General features: G+C 28.7%; 1 protein-coding gene across 2 annotated transcripts in view; it reads right to left on the reverse strand.

Annotated features, from left to right (window-relative positions):
- The window catches only part of Scp2 (Sarcoplasmic calcium-binding protein 2), a 152,027-nt gene that overhangs the window by 101,153 nt on the left and 27,407 nt on the right, over window positions 1-23,467 (reverse strand). Inside the window, exon 2 of one of the 2 annotated variants that reach the window (XM_088262244.1) lies at window positions 15,748-15,853. The exons of the other annotated variant lie outside the window; for it this stretch is intronic. Coding sequence (XP_088118370.1) covers window positions 15,748-15,824 — 77 coding nt within the window. The 5' untranslated portion in view covers window positions 15,825-15,853. The remainder of the gene's footprint in view (window positions 1-15,747; window positions 15,854-23,467) is intronic. 2 annotated transcript variants of the gene reach the window in all.

Raw genomic sequence — 23,467 nt, forward strand, 5'->3', positions numbered from 1 at the left:
ATTTTATAAATATAAGGAAAAAGATGTTCTGGAGAGTGAAAAAATCCCAGTTTTCATATATTTGTGTAAAAAAAGTTATCAAGTTACGTTAACTGATTTTGTGAAATGAAGTCAAATGAATTCGCGATTAAATTTAGTTTTCCTATCAAGTTGAAACAACGAACGCCAAATGTAAGTTCTCGTAAAAGTTGGCCTGTATAAAAATCTTTTTAAGAGTTCAAAAGTAATGTTTCATGTTTATGTATGCAGGCACATTTATTTCAAGTTTTTTAATACCAAAAAGTGAAAGCATAACGTCTCAAACTCTCGAGACATAAATATTCCTTCTTGGATTTTCTCCGGAATGGCAACATTTTGCTGTGAATTCACGAGATTTACCATACTTCCAAAATGTGGATTGGTAGAAAAAACTCTATGTGGTTTTTTATTTTATTTCTTTTATAAAAATCACCATTTAATGAGCTGAGCTCTTAAGAAAGGATTTCATGCAAAATTATTGAAAATAAAACATAACTTTTATACAAATAAAATTATAAATATTCATTAGTTAAAAATATCCATAAATAAAATTGTTAATGTTCATTTGTTGAAAATATCTATAAATAAAATTGTTAATGTTCATTTGTTGAAAATATCTATAAATAAAATTGTAAATGTTCATAAGTTAAAAATATCTATAAATAAAACTTTTAATGTTCATTAGTTGCAAATATCTATAAATAAAATTGTAAATATTCATTTGTAGAAAATCTAAAATATTTCAAAGTTTTTCACCGACTGTTTCGATTTTTTTTACGCAAGGTTGTATTCAAATACGCGTGTTTATGTGTTCTTGTGATAGGTGTTGTATTCTGTCATAAAACTATTCAGAAATGGCAGTGCCATTTGTTGAACGTAAAAACATACGCGTAATACTAAAAACTTAAATCGACAGCGTGCTTCTCCCTTAAAATATGTCTCTTTTGTCTCCGCAAAAATGTGTATACTGTATATTGATGAATGTATACATGTTTGAATACATAAAAATGTATTTAAAAACAAATATATGCGATTTAGAAAAAAAATATGAGCGTGATTTAATTTACTCATTTCTTTAATTTCTATTAAATCTGACAAAGCCATTGGCAACATTCGTCGAAAAGATTATTAAACTGATAATTTATTTTCTTTTTAAGTATCATGCATTGTTTCGTATTTTAGTACGTTAATATTAAAAATTTATTTTAAAGTCAGTTTACTTGTTTATTGGCAATGATTTTAGACGAAATATTGAATGAAAATATTTTAAACCGAAATTATATTTGACCATCGATCAATCTTCTCACGCAAGCGAAAAATAAAATAAAATATTAATCGAGTATCCTAATCCATCATGAAACATAACAGTGTGGCGAGATGGCGGAGTAATGCCAGTATAAAATGCACCATCACTTTTCAGCATACATTCCTGAACAGTAAAAGCACTTGGGATTGGTGAGTTGGCGATTTTACCCAAATGAATGTTTGGCTTTGATGTAACGCACTCACGAGTTAAAAAAAAAAAAATTCTATAATATATATATATATATATATATATATATATATATATATATATATATATATATATATATATATACATATATATATATATATATATATATATATATATATATATATATATATATATATTTAAATATATATATATATATATATATATATATATATATATATATATATATATATATATATATATATATATATATATATATATATATATATATATATATATATTTTATTTTATTTATTTATTTCTTAAGTTAGCTTATATTAAAACTAATATAAACTATTATACACATTTATATCATCTTTATATATTTACATTTCCTTACAGTAACTTAGACATTTATTTTTAAATTCTTTCAGACATTTTTCATTCTTCATACATTCAGGCATCTCATCATACATTTTTAAACCCTTATACATCAAGCAATTTTGCGACTCAGCTCTTTTCAATAATGGTAGTCTTATTTTATCCTTTTGTCTAGTAGCATATTCATGACAATTTTTGTTTAAGACAACTTTATCCTTAAAATATTTTGGTAATTTATCGTGAAAAAATTTATGTATAAATATCAACATATTAAATATAAGTCTTCTTCTTACAGATAACCATTTTAGTTCATCTCTCATTTTTTTACATTGCTATATATATATATATATATATATATATATATATATATATATATATATATATATTTATATATATATATATATATATATATATATATATATATATATATATATATATGTATATATATATTATATATATTTATATATATATATATTTATATATATATATATATATATATATATATATATATATATATATATATATATATATATATATATATATATATATATATATATATATATATATATATATATATATATATAAATATATATATATATATATATATATATATATATATATATATATATATATATATATATATATATATATATATATATATATATATATATATATATACATATATATATATATATATATATATATATATATATATATATATATATATTTTATATATATATATATATATATATATATATATATATATATATATATATATATATATATATATATATATATATATATGTATATATATATATATATATATATATATATATATATATATATATATATATATATATATATATATATATATATATATATATATATATATATATATATATATATATATATATATATATATATATATATATATATATATATATATATATATATATATATATATATATATATTTATATATATATATATATATATATATATATATATATATATATATATATATATATATATATATATATATATATATATATATATATATAAATATATGTATATATATATATATATATATATATATATATATATATATATATATATATATATATATATATATATATATGTATGTATATACATATATACATTTTAGAAATAAATAGAGATTTTGTTTTTTAGTTATTTTCAAAACCATATATATTTAATCCGAAAAAAACATGTTTTTTCAAAGCACAAATTTAAAAAAAAAAACTTTAAATGTTACCTGGGTCTAAAGAAAATTTCGTTTCGGATAATAGATTACTGGGTCTTAATGTTCGGCGCAAAAATCTTCTCAATCTTATTTTGCGCAAGGTATTATATTTAATATACAATTTGAGATAATCCTGGCAATACAATGATCGTTGTATACATATCAACTGTTGTTAAATTACGCCATTATATGCAAAACCGTCTTCAGATTTATCTTGCGGTAGAATCTCTGGAGAGCAAGTTGAAATACTGAATTTGACGTTAATATTTTACCTTCCGTTGCACGTATTGACAATTTCTCAGTTCATTGTTCCGTTTAGAGCATCGTTTAGCTTGCTATAGGTCCATTGAGAATTTAGTACAGAGAGCAGAAGTCCAGCTCACTAGAGCGTGCTGCAGAAATGTACTCTATTATATGTTCAGGAGTACGTTTGTTCTTCTCCAATTTCCAGGCAATTTCCATGCTAAAGCGATTTGGTCGGTCGGTGCTATTTGCAATGGAAAGCATCGTTAAACGAGATTAAAGTGCGATTCGTATTATTATTTGTGCAGAACGAACATAACATTCAATTAACTTTAGTACTTTTGTCAATTGAATCGGCAGTTACTTTGTGGTAATATCTTTTTCTTCTACTTGAACTTTTGTGTTACTTGAGCCCAGTACAAAAAAGAGATTGAAATATGTATTTGATCTACAATAATGAACGTATCATGACAATAAATGTCACCTATCAGGAAAACAAGGAATCATGTCGATACGTTCATTATTGTAGACCAAATACAGATCTAAATATTTAATTTGCACTGGGCTCAAGTAATACATCAAAGTTCAAGTACCCCGTATTACGGTACCCAAAATGTTCCAGTATCCATGTTCTTACAACGACTTATTCTTTAAAGCCTTATCCGCACCCAATGGTGCATAGGGCACTGCATAATATTAACCGTTAATTTTATGAAGGTAAGGTGATCACTCCTGCGCTTCAGGGACCAGCCCGATATCAAATAAATAAGAGGTAATATTCATCCATTTTTCAATTTAAAATTAACTTAAAATTATTAAAGTAAAATAAAAAAAAAAAAAGAATATTACTACAAAGCGAATGTAGAGTCAAAATTAGGGCCTCACTCGCAAACATAGAATTCAGTAAGCAGCCGGCTGTGCTAGAGACGTCTCTTTATGGTAAGTCCATTTTTTTAAATGTTTACTATATTTTATTGTAATTCGTTAATTTCTGAATAAAGAATATTGATTTTTTTTATATCATTTAAAAATTTTTACCTTTCAATAAATCTTTTTTTTAAACCGTTTGTTTATATCAACGAAAAACTTATGTTTCCAATTCGAAAACGGTATTTTAAGAGTAAATCAATTACGTTAAATGTAATCTGGGTTCAAAGGAAATTATGTTGCGGCCTATTGATTACAGGGCCTTGATGATACTTTATTTTAATCTTGAACAAGCTTTTCGTGTATTTAATGCAATACCAAATCACAATAGGACAAATCGAGTAGCGTAACGTCACTGTTATCTTAATTCAGAATTACTACCAATTCGTTGAAGCAGGTAGGATGTTTTAATAGCAATCGATCGGTAAGGACACAAATATAAAAAGGGTGATGGGATTCTGCGAAACAGGATCACGAGAGAAATTGTACTTATCAAGAAGCGAGTAAGAGATCTGTTTAAACTGATATCGGTTATCAGTTGATTATAAATTCATGATTTTAAGGTAGGTACGTTTAAAGGGCAAAACAATTTTATCACTTATTTTTTGAGATCTCATCAAAGATGAAGAAGAATTTGGAAGTTAGGGCTTTTACGGGGCTGACGACGATCAAATGCTGGTTTAAGCGATCACTTAACACATAAAATTGGCGAGTTAGAGATTCGTTCCAACTGATATCGGTTAAACGTTAATTCAATATTCATGATTTTAAGGTGGTACATTAAAAGGGCAAAACAATTTTAATACTTATTTTTTGACATCTCATCAAAGACGAAGAAGAATATGGAAGTCTAGGCATTTCCAGGGCTGACGACCGTCATAGGCTGGTTTAAGTGATCACTTTACACACGTGTAACATTCACCAATAATATGAATATAACTCCTGTAATTGGAGATAATCCAGATTTTGTGAACAAGTACTGGGCACACTCAAAATGTTGTAAGAACATATCAGCTAATACTGGCGAAAGAGGAGAACCCATTGGGAGTCCGTCTCGTTGTTCATAAATTAAGCCATTTAATTTTTAACAAATTTTAAACAAATACCCAACTAGTATATTATGCCGAAAATTAGAAACGCCACAAGAACTTTGTTACAAATTTTCTATACTTCTACATAATGTCAATATAAATTAAGACATTTTATTACTCGACATGCAAAACAAATGAAAAATTAAAGAAATAAATCCGGATTGCGTAAGTTTTTCATTTTTAAATTTCATTAGTCTCCTTACAGAAACCTTAAAACGAAATTTCCCAACGGCAATTTTCCACTATTGGCTGAAAGGCGAGTCACATAGTACCTATGAACATATACATGGTATTTCAAGCTACTGAGAAGCTTTAAGTATTCCCTAAGGATACTATCTTAAGTGCCGTAATTTTTAAGACAAAACAGAAATTTTATTACATGGAAAAAAAATTATGCTGGTAATTTTTCTTGTCTTTGACTGTTTTTTGTTGCTCTCTTTTATTTTTTTGTCCTCAAGATAATTTATTTGAAAAAAAATCTAAATTATTCGACTTCTTCTTTTTAATTTATCTACATTCAATAAGGCCTAGGGCACTCTATTGTGTCAATGTAGTGTTATCTTGGTCGTTGATTAAAAGCTTGGTGATTAGTCTCGCGTTTCTTGTATTTATTAAATTTTAAAAAAAGAGAGGTCTGGGAGGTCACTTATATTGATTGTGACCTCCCAGAAATCGAACACGGTATCTACAGTACGGAAGACAAACGCGCTTACAACTTAACTATGGAGGCGAATAAAAAAAAGAATAAATATTTATTTAAATATATTTATTTAAATATGTTTTTGGTAGAATGCAAAGTTAAATGCAGTATTTATGTTATAATATTGAAACACTGAAATTAAGTGAAATTTTAAATATGTTGAAATAAAATATAATAAAAATTATTCAGTAACAAAAGAAAAAAATACTTTAAAATTAATTACTTACTTATAACCCTTATCTGCACCCAATGGTGCATAGGGCACCGAATCAAATTGACGCAGTGTTATTTTGATCATTACTTACATGAAAGCAAGGTGATCACTTTTGCGCTTCATGAACCAGTCTAGGGTAATATTAAATAAATATCACAGTGTAAAATCACTAATATTTATTTTCACCCCCCTGGGAATCGAACCCGGACCTCCAGCACGGTAACTAAACACGCTGACCATTACACCACGGAGGCGGACTATTAAATTAATATGAAGAAATTCAGATTTATGAACACAGCCAAAATGTCGTGAAAAAGATAAAAATTATTAACTTCATTTTAACGTTCCTTTCCTTATCCACCCCTAAAAGCAAAATAAATGTATTTTAATGGCCAGTATCAAACATGCGACGATAATGGAAGTATGTACAATCCTGTGATTGATACTGTGTGGAGAGGGTAGCCGTCCTCAGCAGTTAACCACGGCCTGAGCAACCCTCGGCAGGACCCTGAATACTTAATACATAATGTGTACAAATGTACCCCGACAGTCTAATCATCTGAGTAGGCTTCAGACCTTGACAGCGCTTGAGTTGCCTTTGACCCGAATCTATGAAATATTCAGCATTCCTGAATACCTTAGATTTATGCCGGATGGATTTATTCCTCTCCGTGTTTAAGATAAACTCCCTGTAATATATTGTGTGCTTTAGACAAAACGAATCTATCCCTGCCTGAAAACTTTCAGAATTAGAACACGAAATAACTGAAAAATAATGTGCTGGCGAAGGAAACAAAAACGAGTAATAAGAAAATGGAAAATGTTTTTATTTCTAACCCTATCCAATTATGTACCGCTTCGAGAATATTTATTTATATTTAATGAAATCCTATATTCTTAATTTATTCGTAAATTTATTTTTATTAAAATACGTGTAATGATAATAAAAAAGGGAACAATAAAGAAACAAAAACAAGAAAAAAAAACTTTTTTTCTAACTATACAAATGTGTACAGCTTTGGGAGCATTTATCTAAATTTAATAACAGCCACTATTATTAATTAATTTATGATATTTGTTTTCATTAAAATACGTGTTATAATAATAATGAAGTAAAAAAAAAGAAAAAAAAAACGAAAATACAATAAAATAGACAACTTTATTTTTTTTTCTAATCTTGTTCAACTGTGTACAGCTTTGCAAGTATTTATTTACATTAAATAAAATCCAATATTATTATTTTTTGTGATATTTGTTTTTATTAAAATACGTGTTACGGTTATAATAACAAAAATACGGTATTTTACGTTTTTGCAGTTTATACATTATTAAAATTAGAAATTTAAGCTATGCAATCCATATTTTTAAGTTTAAATAAGCGTCAAAATATTGATTTAATTTATTTGTGTGAAAATCTTCACCAAAAAGTTACATTTCCAATATTGAACCGAAAAATCCATTAAAATGCAAATCTGTTCTGTTTACTGCATTCTATCGAAATCTTTATTAATGTTGCGACGAAATGTGACCAATCCTGTGTTAAATCAATATGAAATCGTTTAATCGCATCAAAACGTAACAATTTTACAAGCTTGAATTCCTGACTACTTAAAATCATTTATAATGGAAATGTAACGTTTTGGCGAGGACTTCCACTTTTATGTACTTTCGATAAAAGATATGAAAAAGGCGATACTTGAGTTGAGATCTTAATTCTGTAGATAAAGATAGAAATAGATCTTATATTTGGAAGTAAGTCGTTTCACGCCACGGGGAATTGCAACGGTGAAGGTTCTATCACTAAAATGTGTATTAGGACAACGTTTGAGCTCCGTTAGTTTACAGATAGCTGATAGAAGGGTTTCCTATCCTCCGGTGATTGTCTCAGGATATCAGAGCTCGGATATGTACACCGGTGCCATTTCGTAAATGGTCCTACGTACTGTCCAACACAGCTTGAATGTATGTTTTAATGGACGTAGAGAATCAATAAACCAGGATGTTTTTAAAGCGCTTTAGAATTCACGTGTCAAAAATATATTTTTATTACTTGAATCGTTTTTAAAAACCTTCCAAAAAATTGTAAATAGTTCATAGTTAAATAAAAAATATTTAACCGCTTATATTATGGATAACGAATAACTATGAAAACAGAATTTTATGTCATAAATAAAATTTCCGTAATAATTAATACTGATATGGTAAAATTACGTTTTATATATTTTTTTGTTGTTGTTGATATTTTATGGTTTATTAATTTATTTTTATTTCATTAAAACATAAACACAAATCTCACATTAACAAAAGCTTTAACGTAGATATATAATATACAAAACATATCATTTAAAATCATAAAATGGGTTAAAAAAAAACAATGTTATGTAAGAGTGAGTATAAAAAAAATAAACACACTAAATAAGATACAGTAAAAAAAATGTCGGAGTAAAAGTTAAAACCATAAAAAAATGAAATTAATAGGAAAACCTAAAAACAAATATTGGATTGACCCATTCCCATCACTCATTTTTTACATTTATGAATGTCAAAATAAAACTTGTCAAAAATCAGTATGTCAAAGAGATTAATCTTATTAAAAATCTAACTGTGAAGATATTTTGAAAAATAAAAATTTAAATGTTTTGATATGAAATTTTAATAATATAAAAGCAATAAAAAACAATACTTTTTTCAAAACTTACAATGCTACGTTGTCAACTTACGACCATGCAAATTTTTGTTTTGACTTTTTCAAAGCAAATAAACCGAAAATAACGAGATCTACATTTGGAACCGGCGTTATAAAAATGTAATGAGGCTCTCCTCCAAATTCCACAGAACACAAATCACTGAGCCATTTCGGATCACTTAGGGAAGCTGCCAACAAATCAAGTAAAGTTCGATCGAAATCTGGAATTCACTCCGCTAAGGGTTCTTTAATTTATTCACGAGTTCTTGTGGTTTCTTAAAAGGCGCTTAGTAATTTACGTCTTCGGTGGAAATTGTATGGAAATAGAGAAGATATTAATTATCTCACTCAATCTTAGATTACGTTACAATAATACATCTCGATTAAAAAAAAAACAAATGGTTTTGAAAACTTACTGCAAAAAATATTTAACTGTAAAAATAATTTAAATTGATTTTCCATTCTTATTTAATCTAAAATATGCTAATCATCTTTCTTCTTGCATATAGCGATCAAGATAATACTGCTCATATACGAATCAGTCCCCTATACACCACTAGGTGCATATAAGGGTAAAAAAGAAGGAAACGTTAAGTTATCTTTGCTGCAAAAATGACACATCATTCGTATTATTTGTTCCGGTGATAGAAATATTTAACACAGAAGCATTGTGAATACGTGCATATCCCAGTTAAAGATCCAAAATAAATAATTTATGGAAAGATATTTGTGTTCGTGATTAGTTATATTTTCTCATTTGTTTCCTTTAAACATGCTTCTTACGTTGTTTTTTTATATGAATATTTACTATACCTGTTTATTGTTTTATATTTTATATTGTGCTTTGCGTTAGTTATGTAAAATTTTTATATATTTTTTTTAAACTTTCTTATTTGTGTTTCAGTGTTATTCAGTGTTATTTCAGTGTTAACTTTAATCCCATGTCCCAAAACAAAGGAGAAAAATTGATGCCTTCGAAATGTGGTGTTGGAGGCGCATGCTCCGAATTCTGTGGACAGCTAGACGCACCAATGAGTCCATTTGCCAGGAACTACGTTTGGATGGCTTCACGCTGGCCAATATCTGTACCCGACGGATTCTCCAGTTCTTTGGGCACGTTGCGCGTGGCAACGAGGATAGCCTGGAACGACTAGTTGTGATCAGTAACCTGGAGGGAAAGAGAAGGAGAGGAAATCCCCATACGATGGACCGATCAAATTAAGGCAGCAGCAGGCACCTCAGTGGTTAGAGCGCTACGTGCAGCGCAGTCAAGGGATAACTGGTCAAGAGTCATTGCTTCTGCAAGGGTCTCAACCCTCAGCAATGAGGAATAAGACGGAGAAGAAGAAGTCCCAAAATGAGAAATAGAAATTACTCATCGGGAATATTTTATATATGACTTATGTTTGTTAAATGTTTTAGAAAAAAAAATATATAAAGCAATATGTTGACGTAATGACAACCCATAATTTTATTGTAACGTTTATTTTACTCTTAATACTAACTTTTGAAATCGCCTAGTTCGCTTAAACATTATTTGGTGCTCATGCCGTAAATATTTTAATAAGGGGGTATTAAGTTCTACAGGCTTTATTTCTAGTCAGACCGCAACAAACCAGACGCTGTGTGTTGATTAGTGTTGCCGTGAATCCACCCCACACGAGAGGTTGAATCGCAAATTGTACCGCCTAATTTAGCGCTACTATCCCAGATCCTTCACAAATATTCACGTTAAATTTCATGGCGTATTTTGCAGAGATAAATCTCGGTGTAATTGCAATACCGGCATACCGAATAAGTAAATACGTCTGATATCATTATTGATTTTAATCCGGACTATTAACACACACGTGAATTTATACGAATGATTAGATCTCTATTGAATGATGCTGGTTTCATTAACGTAAATTAGTTAGCATCATTAAACTTCTAGCTTAGAAAATAGAAAATTATACATAATTTGTGGGTAAATAATGATAATTAATTGAACACTCTCCCTATCATTCATTATTCACTTTGTGTAATACCACTTTGAAAAACTAAAAAAAAACCACTTCGTAACTACTGGTTTAAGAATAATCATTCCATCATCAGATCAAATGTAGATTAAAATGAAATTGTTACGGTCTGACATTTACTATAATAAAATTTATAGTTAATTACTATACCACAAAGTTTACAATGCTTTTAATATACAAAATATATAATTTATTAATATATATAATTTATTTAAACATATTATATACAAAAATTACATTATTTATGTATATTAATATTCCCGATGAGTAATTTTCATTATTCATTTTGGGAATAAGGTTTACAAAACCGAAAAACAAGAACGTTCCAAATAAGAAAGCACAGGGCAAAATGTAAAATATAAAACAATAAAAGATACAGCAAATAGGTATATATATATATATATATATATATATATATATATATATATATATATATATATATAAAAATAAGGTAAGAAGTATGAATAAAGGGGATAAAATAAAAAATATATAATTACTAACACGAATATCTTTCCATCAAGTACTTTTTCAGTTCATTATTTTTAGATTCCTGACTGGGTTCTATTTTATATATGTCAGGCAGCTTAATTTGGGTATAGGGAATATATTATAAGGACGTTACTCAATTTTTAGTTGTGTTTTTAGTATCGGCTTTACATATTTTTTATTATGTCCTTGTGTATTAAAACGATGAATTTCTCTGTAAAAAATCGGTTCGGTGTTGCTGTGAGTCATTTTAAACATTATCACTATTGATTTTAACATATACGTGAATCATATGATAACACAAACGTGAATCTATGTTGATTAGATCTGTATTGAATAATGTTGGTTTCATAAATATAGATTAGTCAGTCGTTAAACATCGTGCTTTGAAAATAGAAGATAATACATAATTTGTAGGAACTTGCCTGATAATAAATAATAATAGTATTGGACGTTTATGTAGAGCCGTTTTCGTAAAATATCACCTTAAAGGAGCACTTAATTTTAAGTAATTTCAACCTTTAAAACAACACATTTAACCTTATCTAACGTAACCTTACCCAGTTTAATCAAGCCTTGGGCTATGTAAGGTTAGAAAATAAAATTCAGTTAGAATAGAAAAAAAATCAATAAAGTTATTAAATGTTCGGTAGAAAAGAGACGAAGAAAAATAAAATATAGAAGTAGGCTGGTTAAGTGATCACTTTACGCACGTGCAACGTTCACCATTCCGCCAGTGATTGGTAACCACACTGCACAAATTTTCTCTCCTAGCTCTTCACTAACATAGCACTATTTACACACTTAAAACTACACAAAATGTTTAACACATGAAGACCAACATGCACTAAAGGTTGCAGCACAAGCATGCGTTACGAGCCGATGTTAAACATGCACTAGGGTTAAACATTAAACTTAATTTTTTCGCCTAGTTATGGTATTTTTTAACGAATGTATAGAATAAATAGACTGACGGTTCTTATATAGCTATACAATTCTTCTTTAGTAGGTACCTAGAAAAATCTGTGTTTAATTTAACAACTAATACATAAATTTAAATTATGTATATTTTGTCCGCCTCCGTAGTGTAATGGTCAGCACGCTCGGCTACTGTTCTGGAGGACCCGGGTTCGATTCCCAGGAGGGGTAAGAATAAATATGAGTAATTTTTTCACTGCAATATTTATTCAATATTACCCTGAACTGGTACTTGAAGCGGAGGGCTGGTCAACTTTCCTTCATGTGTAAACGATCAAGATAACACTGCGTTTATATGACGCAGTGCCCTATGCACCATTGGGGTGCGGATAAGGGTTTTTTATTATATTATGTATAAGTGTACATTTTGTTCGTTTTAATAAGAATTGTGACATCTAGCGGGGAGTAGAATATTTTTTTCTTTTTGGATTGTCATATTCGGTGCATATACCGCTTGAGTTTCACGGCCTGAATCGCGATCATAGACCCGTGGGATGCAAAGGTCTCTCTAAATGGAAATCTCGCAATACATAATGCATGCAGGTATTAGGAGTGGCAAGCTAACCGCTGCATGAATAAACCCGGAAAGAGTGTCTGGTTGGAAATGTCTTGGGCATCGAAAATGTCACCTTTGTGACTTTATTCAACTACTACGACATTCTATTCATAGATTTGGGGTTTAATTTGAACTTCATTTTAATTTATGCAGTTAATGTGTTTTTTAATCTACCAAGGTTATATTTTGATGCTAAAAAAACACATACAAATCAATTTTGAGACAATTGTTTCGCCTAGTTATGGCATTTTCAAACGAATGTTTTTTTAAACAATAAAATACAATTTAGTAGACTTAAAAAAAAAACAGTGTTTGATTTAACATTCAAAACATAAACTACGACATTCTGCGAGAATATATACGAATTGTGTTTAATGCTCAAAAATAAATCACCACTTATTTTTTTTAAACTCAGGTAACATTTGACGTTATTGAACTTTCGTCAAATATACCGTTTTTTATTGAAAAAATAAGTTTTTATTCGAAACAAATAAATGGTTTTGAAAAGAAGGGGTATTGAAAGGTATTAAGAAGAAAAAATATTTTTTCTTTCTTTAATATTTATTCTTAAAAATAGTCAAATTCTAATAAATATATATTTTTAAATCGTTTGAGATGTCAGCCTTAAAATAACTTTTTTTCATTACTAGCTGTCACGCTTTGCTTTTGCTCAGTTTGATTTTATGGAAAAGAAAAAAGAAACACCAACCACACATTTCTTATAGGTTTAATTTAATTTTATGGTACAAATGGGTATACTTCAATAACATAAATAAACTAAAAATGTTTTTATTTTTGTAAATTTGTTAATAAAAATTATATAACGTATTTTTATAAATTTGTTTGGCTAGATTCAGCATTTTACAAAGTATTATAAATTGCATAGTAACAAACATCCATGATTTTGAACGATTCGTATCAATGTCGATAAAATTAGTGCGTAAAAATAAACTGCCCACTGTCCTTAGATTTCTACTTTCAATACCAAATACGTCAGCAGTGTGCGTTAATTCTTAGCTCATTTATTTAAAAACGCACATTTGCTTTTCAATTTATTAAATACCGTGACTTTTACACCTAAATTGCATTACCCTAAAAAGGCGCGCGACGTTAAGAAAATTTCCCGTCATTCGTTCATTAGCGTAAAATTTTTGTTTACTTGTACTGCTCGTATAAATTAACAACTTTGCAAAGTTTCTATTATTCACAGTTCCGAAAGTATGCTTTCTTTGTTAGAAAGTAATCATAAAAGGACGAAAATTACAGTCCAAGACAATTGTTTTCACCACCTCTCTGGGATATTACCAAAGGTTCGTGTTAAAAGTTACGAATAAGGGATGACAAGAGAAGACATCAAACCCTTATCTTGCCCAAATTAGAGCCTTCGTCCTCCCAAATTACGACCGCTGGCTGTCGTAAACTTGTCTTAGGCAAACTTTGACGCGTTGTCTGAACAATTAAGGAACAACTTATTAATATTGTAATTACAAAAATACAGCGATGCTGCCTTCAGTAATTAATTGAATTTTTCATATATCAACATAGATACAGACAGCTAGATATTTACAGGGCTTTGATTTAAATAATCTTTTTACACACTGCGAAATTGATCATTCGACTCATAATTGGCATTTATCTGACTCAAATTTTGAAAGTTGCTTTAAAGTAGGCAATTTAAGTAAAGAAACATTTCACATTTTTCAATACAAAATGAATGGTACGAGTATGAACTTAAGTTATTTATGGTTGAAAAATTAATCGTTATTGTAGCTAAATCTTAACTGTCAAATTTTTTTCAAAATAAACTTTAACTTTGCAATGCCAAGTAGTGCGTTCTGAAAATAAATAGCATTTCATTGTCAAATCTCACTAAATTCTCCATAAATGCTGAAAATCAATAGATTTAATCTTGATAACAACCCCTACGAGTATATGGTGTAATATCCATATCGTTGTAACAAAATTTTGAATACGCTTTAAATGTTATTCGAATATTATGATAATCACAAATATCCGTTTCGTCACCTTTTTTATGGAAAAAAGATATGAGAATTTAAAATAAATATTTTTGTTACTTTTAAACTACTTTTTTTAGTACTGTTAAAAATTATTACTTAAACAAAAAGAGATTCAGATCATAAACTGTGGAGGTCCTCACCAAAAAGATACATTTCCAATATTGCTCAAAAAATCATCAAAATCAAGGGAGATTTACTTATTTGCAGTTTATACATTATTAAAATTAGAAATTGACGCAATGCAATGCATATAAATAAATACATAAGCGTCAAAATATTGATTTAATATATTTTTGGAGGTCCTCAACAAAAAGCTAAATTTCCAATATTGCACAAAAATCCTTTAAATGCAAATCTGTTCTGTTTACTCTATTCTATCGAAATATTAATTAAAGTTGCGACAAAACGTGACCAATCCTGTGTTAAACTTATATGAAATCAATAAATCGCACCAAAACGTATCAATTTTACAAGCTAGAATTCCTGATTACTTAAAATCATTTATAATGGAAATGTAATGTTTTGCTTAGGACCTCCACAACTGTGTAAACAGAAAGATTTTCTCATTTTCTGCCTTAAAATAATTTAGAGATAATTCCTTATCTTAGTATAGATGAAGGAAACATCTCACACTGAATTATTTTTTTTAACCGTTTTGTATCAATGATTATTGTTACATTTAAATTTTGTTAGTAATAAAAGGAGATACGGTGACTAACCGAGCAAGCTTCGATAAAGCGCGTAAACAAATAACACGTCTTGAGTTTTGGTTTCCTGGTAGATTTGTATCACTCATTCGCCTCCGGTTCGATTTCACAAATAACTCTGAGAACAAAAAGAAGGAAAAAAAACTAAGAAAAAATAAAATAAAATAACTTAATTATAAACTAATTTATTTTGAATAACTTCACCGCCGTACTTAGCATAGGACTTTTTTTAATTTCAAACAAAGAGGATCGATATTTTTTTCCTTAATTTTTTTTATGTATTAAAGGTTTTTTACTTCAAATTTGACATTTTACAAACCAAATTGGACATATTACATATCAAATTTGACATTTTAAAAACTAAATTAGACATCTTAAAATCAAATTCGACATTAAATAATACAATTTGAACGTTTTACAAATCAAATAGATTTTATGTTGTATTTCATATATTTTTTAAATGTATTCATATAAGTCCGCCTCCGTAGTGTAATGGTCAGCATGCTGGGCTACCGTTCTGGAGGTCCCGGGCTCGATTCCCAAGGGGGGTAAAATAAATATTAGTGATTTTTTCACTGTCATATTTATTCAATTTTACCCTGGACTGGTACCTGAAGCGGAGGGCTGATCATCTTTCCTTCATGTGTAAACGATCAAGATAACACTGCGTTTATATGACGCAGTGCCCTATGCACCATTGAGGTGCGGATAAGGGTTTTATTATTATTTATTATTATTCATATAAGTACTGTATATACCGTATACTGTATAAACATATATTTTGTTCTTAATACTAGCAAGTGCGTTAGTCGTCAAGTTAGCAAGCCTGCGCGGCGCGCTGTCATAGTATGTGCGCGCGACGTGTACTGAAATATTCAGACAAAATTATCAATATTACTTTGAATCATGAGTACTACTTTGAATACATTTTAAAAAATTATTTTTTTGTTGTAAAATATGGCAAAGCGTCAATTTTGTGTTGTTAAACGTTCAATTTGAAGTAAAAAACCTACAGCAATGATATCAAGGTGACCATGAAAAAAGTGTAATTTATGGTTTTATTGTATTGCTATACAAATTCAAATTATTCCATTTCACTGGATTTTATCGCTTTTTAAAGGCGTTTTCTTCATCCAGATTGGGAGTTTCACGCCATTGTTGTAAACAATAATAAAAAATAAATAATCATTTCCCTTAATTCGCGATAACTGATAAGGGTTGGTCATTCAGATATACACAGAAAGGGAGGCCTTAAATGTGGTGGTTGCGTTTTGGAAGTAGAATTTCTATTCAATATGGTCGTCACGCAAAACATCTGGGGGAGTGAATAACAAAGAAATGCTAGTTCAAACGAATGCGTGTTGGGTTTTAGGCAAATACCAACTTTCAACGCGGGCTTATACACTGGGAAAACCAGTAAATTAAAATTAAATAATAAGTTTTAAAAATCTTTATAACACGTCCGAAAATTCTTCAAAAACTAATTTCTGTATTGTTGTAGTTTTGGATTAGGAAATAAAACGTTTAAATTAATGAAAAAATACTATTTTATTTAAATTCATTTGAACTCCTAAGGTGCATAGGGGACTGCATCATATAAACGCAGTGTTATCTTGATCGTTAACATGAAGGAAAGGTGATCAGCCCTCAGCTTCAGGTACCAGTCCATGGTAATATTGAATAAATATTAGAGTGAAAATATCACTGTTATTTATTCGATCCTCCCCCTGGGAATCGAACCTGGGACCTCCAGTACGGCAGCCGAGCGTGCTGACCATTACATACGGATATATAAAAGTGCGTGTAATAATTCAGGTAGAACATTGCATACATTTAAAATAAGGGTCTCTGTGAAATAAAAAGCATACACAATTCAACCGTAGATTCTGCCGCAAACTCACATACAGAATATTGTATTCATTATACTTATATTTATTTGAGCTTAATTTTTTGAGTGTGGTTGTAAATTTTGGGTAGAATTATGAATGTTATACTTGTATAAAGTGATTACTTACACCAATCTATGACAGCCCTCTTAATACCCAGGCTTCCGTTTTCCTCTTCATCTATGTTGAGATTATATAAAAAACTCTTATTGGTCAATCCTACCCAGATTTATCAACAAAGATTTGGACACAATAATATTTATTTTCATAATTTTTTAATATTTTAAATTAACCCTTGTGTCATAAGTAGTTGAATAAACATAAATGTTAATATACTTATACTGATAAAATAGTAGTTGTAATAATATATATTTTCAGCTGTACCAATATCCTTAAATATTTCCAGAAAACGACTTACATTGGCAACTGACCCGATGCAATAATGAATACCTAGGGAGAAAACTACTATAGTTATATAGGATGTCCTTACATTAAATTTACCTGTTACAGTTCAAACAATTTAGTAGAATTTATTGCCCAAATAAATAACAAATGTTTCCCATGCAATATAATAAATAACATGATATTACCTGTATTTGAATAATTTCACCTGAAATCAGAGCATAAAACTAACTCATACTTCCTTTACTTTCAGGATGGTTTATTCATAGTAAACAAATAAAAAAGTATTGTTTTAAAAACTTAGTGATTAAAATAGAATAAAGTAATTATACCTATATTTTAATATGTATATTTATGTCGTTTATATTTAGAGAAAATACTTAAGCGACATTTTCATTTTTTTAAATTAAATATAACTTATTTTTACAATATTTTAAGTGTGTCCAAATACTTGTTCACAAACCAGGATTATCTCCAATTATAGGAGTTATTTTCTGATGATTTTTTTTGACATCTCATCAAAGATGAAGAATAATGTGGAAGTCTGGGCATTCACAGACTTCCATATTCTTCTTCATCTTTGATGAGATGTCAAAAAATAACTAATCTTTAGTATTTAGTATTGTTTACGCTTAGGTCATATAATCAAAATTTAATGCGTCATTTATAGGGTTACTAACATCAGTATATGGATTATGCGTATATAATTAAAAGCGTTGACGTTAAAAAATCTCTTACGTGTACTTAGCTAAGAACTGAAAGATTTATTCGTAAATTATAATTTTCTCACTTTTTTCAAAATTAAGTTGAGGCGAAAGGTGTAATATTTTTATTAGGAAAAAAGCACACAGTTTCGATTACGAAGTCCTATGAAACTTTAATTTTGAACATTTCTTTGAATATTTCACTAAGCGTTTCTTGCCATTTACTTATTCTCCGAATTGTAGCAGCTGGTGTGCTTGACTTTAGTCAAGTCTGCCATCATGATAAATAAAATAAGATTTAGTTTGTACAACTCCAAGCCTACCTTCATAAGAAACTAAGGAACTAAACTCCATTAAATTATTCTAAAGAATGTTTTCAATATTATTTTTTGACATCTCATCAAATATAAAGAAGAATATGGAAGTCTGGGCATTTACGGGGCTGACAACCGTCATAGGCTGGTTTAAGTGATTACTTTACACACGTGTAACATTCACCAATTCTACTCATTATTGACAACCCAACTACTCAAATTTTTGGAAGTTGTACACACACATATGAACCAATTTTGAAACATTGTTCTTGAATCACCAGAACTTCACTAGAGACATCTATTGGTGACATGAAAACATTTATATTTGGACACACTCAAAATGTTGTAAATGTTTTCACTATTTAATGATCATATTTTAATCAATCCGTATAAATCAAAATGTAGAAAAACAATATTTTTGGATGTGTTCAAATCTGGAAATGAGTTCAAAAATTTTGAGTACTGTGGTACAGGCGTTTCCTAGTATGTGAAATATTCCGGGTTCGAATCTTGCATCCAAATAAAAAGGTCTCTGCTGAATAAAAGCAATGTTCATCATATTATTTTTTGACATCTCATCAAAGATGAAGAAGAATATGGAAGTCTGGGCATTTACGGGGCTGACGACCATCTTAGGCTGGTTTAAGTGATCACTTTACACACGTGTAACATTCACCAATTCTACCCATTATTGACAACCAAATTACTCAAATTCTTGGAAGTTCTTTATAGATGAACCAATTTTGAAACGTTGTTCTTGAATCACTAGAACTTCACTAATGTTAATCGACTCATAGATGGCTGTTGTGACCTCAATCACGTCATGAGATAGATCACATGATTTATTGTCTTAAATCAACCATTTATATGTATTACTTCCAAAAATTTTTGTAGTGTGGGTGTTTATCACGAGTAGAATGGTTACATTCAATTTCAATTTAATTTAAATTCATTCAATAAAAAAATATATTTATACATAACAAACAATATTCAAGGCGTATATATTAAAAGTAAAAGTAAGCAAGAAGACTTAAAGGTGTAGAAGAATCCCGCTTCGGAAAACTCCTTCGGACACATGGAACAGATCAATATCCAATGTGATATTGTTCAACATAGCGGTAGCTCTTCCTACAGGCATAACCATCGGCAGGTTGGTCCTGTGTATAGAAATGTGAAACAATCTATGCCGACCCTGTCTTAGGTAACTATCGGGAACATACAGACTAATGCTCCGGATAATTTCAGGATTATCGATCATACCGCGCAACAATCGATAAAAATGCGTAATTAAATACACATTCCTTCTAGTCTCTAAACTATTGTAGCCAAGCATACCCTGAAGAAACTGGGTCGGGTAGAGCCAAGGTATACATGTGTATAAAATGATAACTTGCAGCCTATACCAAGTCATATGCGCTGGAAATACGAGTACGAAGACCTCCATATTCTTCTTCATCTATGTTAAGATGTCAAAATGATAAAATGTTAATGTTTGTTTGTTAAAAACCTGAAATCTCAAGTCGTTATAATTAAGTTTAAAAACATTTTTTTAATATACTTGTACATGTTTTTTAATTGTTTTGTTTATTTAAACTAAAGTGTATTTTTCATGAAAACAGTAAATAACATTTCATAAAAGGAAACAACATTTTAACAGCTTTTTTATTGGTACATTTTTTCTCTAACCAGTTTTGACAAGAACTTTGTAATCATCAGGGTTAAACATGTACCCTGTTGTTTAACCCTGTGTTTTACCTTGCTGATGACAAGGTTCTTGTTGAAACTGTTTGGAGAAAAAATGTACTAATAAAAAAGTGGTTAAAAACAATGTTGTTTCATTTTATAAAATATAATTTACTGTTTTCATGATAAATACATTTAGTTTAAAAAATATAAAAATAATAATAAAAAATATGATAAAAAATACATGCACAAGTGTATAAAATAAAAATATGTTATGAAACTTTATAATGACTTGAGATTACAGATTTTGAGCAAACAAACATGTACTTATAAAAAAGTGGTTAAAAACAAAGTCGTCTTATTTCATAAAGTTTATAAAATGTACAACAAAAAAATTTAAGAAATAAATTCAATTTATTCATAAAATGAATTTGAATACATGTACAAGCAAGAAGATACTGGTATATGAAATGTATGTATATATTACATGTAAGTAAATCGAAGCTTTTCCCATTTACTCGCGTAAAACTTGACATAATACAAGAAAGGAGTTGAATTCAGGTCGGTGTAAGGAAGGGTGACTTGGTGGTGACTTGCATTTCTACATAGGGACGAAGCAAAGTGGCGCATTCTACCACAGGAACATTAAATAGCCAACTCAGCACAGAACCAGAAGGTTCACGACTTAGAGACGTGTTAACCTTTACAAAGTTACATAGCATGAGACTTATTCTGAACAGCACGGGTATTTCTTATGTTCAAAATATAAATATTCATATTCTTCAGAGAATTCAATGGTGATAACAACTTGTATAAAGGAAAAAAAATAGCGACAAACATTTCCTAATTCATATTATTTTTTGACATCTCATCAAAGAAGAAGAAGAATATGGAAGTCTAGGCATTTACGGGGCTGATTGACGTTTAAGTGATAAATTTTACACGTGTAGCATTCGCCAATTCTACTCGTTATTGACAACCACACTACTCAAATTCTTGGAAGTTCTATACACATGAACCAATTTTGAAACATTGTTCTTGAATCACTAGAACTTCACTAGAGACATCTATTGGTGAGATGAAAAGAAGCTTTTTATTGAGCAGAAACTATTTTATTAGTATGTGAGGTCCGAATCGTGGATTATATAATCACATAATATGAAAAACAACTCCTATAATTGGATATAATCCAGATTTGTGAACAAGTATTTGGATACACTCAAAATGTTGTAAAACTATTAATATGCATTGGTATATGGAAAAACAACGAAAACCGGAAAAGCGATACAAAAAAAATTAATAAAATATTTATCAATATCAATAAACGTTTGAAACCGTATCCTCTTCAAAGAGAGAAAAATATATCGTTTCATATTTTTGCATATTCAAATTGAATGCATTAAATGCAAATTGAAATATTTCATTTTGTATTATGAAGCCAAAATTGACAATTAATGGAATGTTGTTATTGGATTGTTTATAAAATCGATACGTTACGGAATAAATGGACCTGGAAGCTTTTGTTTTCTAAACCCATTGTTTTAAATTTATTCGTGCAATAAAACGCTTTTTGAAACAAACCAAATAACTTTGTTTACCTGTGAAAAACAAAGGAGCATTTGGAAAAAAATACACCATTTGCTAGGGATTGAAGTTTATTTTTTAACTTGGATATACAGTTAAATTTAGTTTGAAATTGAATATGTTTTAAATTATATTAACATAAAGACATCAATTAATATATTAAATTTTTTATTTTATGAATTAAATAATGGAGGTACTTCGTTTTCCCCGCATACATGTAATTAAAAATCTTTTTTTTTTTAAATAATAAAATAAAATATAATGATAAACAATAATTAAGATTTTAATTTACATTGAAATATACTTACAAGATTTTCCCATTAAAATAATACAGTTTATAATTTGTCATAAGTAATGAAATCATATTTATGTCTGCTGATAGCCCCGAGTTTTTCAGAATGCCCAGAAAATGTACTATATCCCAGCAAAAGAGGCATATTTTTAACTTAATATTTACCCGCAACAGGGTAGAAAGTATTGTTTTTGCATTTTGAAGAAAAGGTATTGTTTAATTATTTTTTAAATTAACTAAATATTTTTCAAATGGAGAAAAAAAATTCAGGTTTTTTCTAAAAAGATCTGTTGCACAGTAAAAAGTTCAATAAGTGGCTTGATATTTATTTTCAATACATTGTATTATATTTTTAAACTTTAAAAACGTTCTCCTGAAAAATCAAGTTTTTTGATTTATGACGTTCTTGAAAGGAGTGAGCGATATATGTACAATGTTGAATATTCATTGTACATATATCGCTCAAATAAACGATTGTAGATAAATTATGTGTATAACTCATTTGTACGATTTACATGTCAATTTTTTCTCAAACAAAGATATAACCAACAATTTGATACACAAAAGATAAATCAATTCATGCTTAATGTTCGGAATCTTTAAGAAAAATATAAGAAGAAAAAGTGTGTATTTATATATTATGAAAAAGCGTTGAAAGAAAAACATGCAAATGTCTTTTGGAGGTAATGGAGTCGTTATCGAGATAAAATTTTCCATATCCGTTTTGTGAACATTGTTTCCAGATCTCTTTGCATCACGTTAGCCAAAAACGTTTTTTCTTCGCAAGATAGCAAGATAGATTTTGGAAATGAACAAAAAATATATTTCTTTATCCGATTTCAAACTTTATATAAATATATGGCCTAA

The sequence above is a fragment of the Brachycentrus maculatus genome, unplaced genomic scaffold, assembly GCF_059751285.1.
Source record: "Brachycentrus maculatus isolate JH-2025_06_01 unplaced genomic scaffold, ASM5975128v1 h1tg000176l, whole genome shotgun sequence".
Taxonomy (NCBI): domain Eukaryota; kingdom Metazoa; phylum Arthropoda; class Insecta; order Trichoptera; family Brachycentridae; genus Brachycentrus; species Brachycentrus maculatus.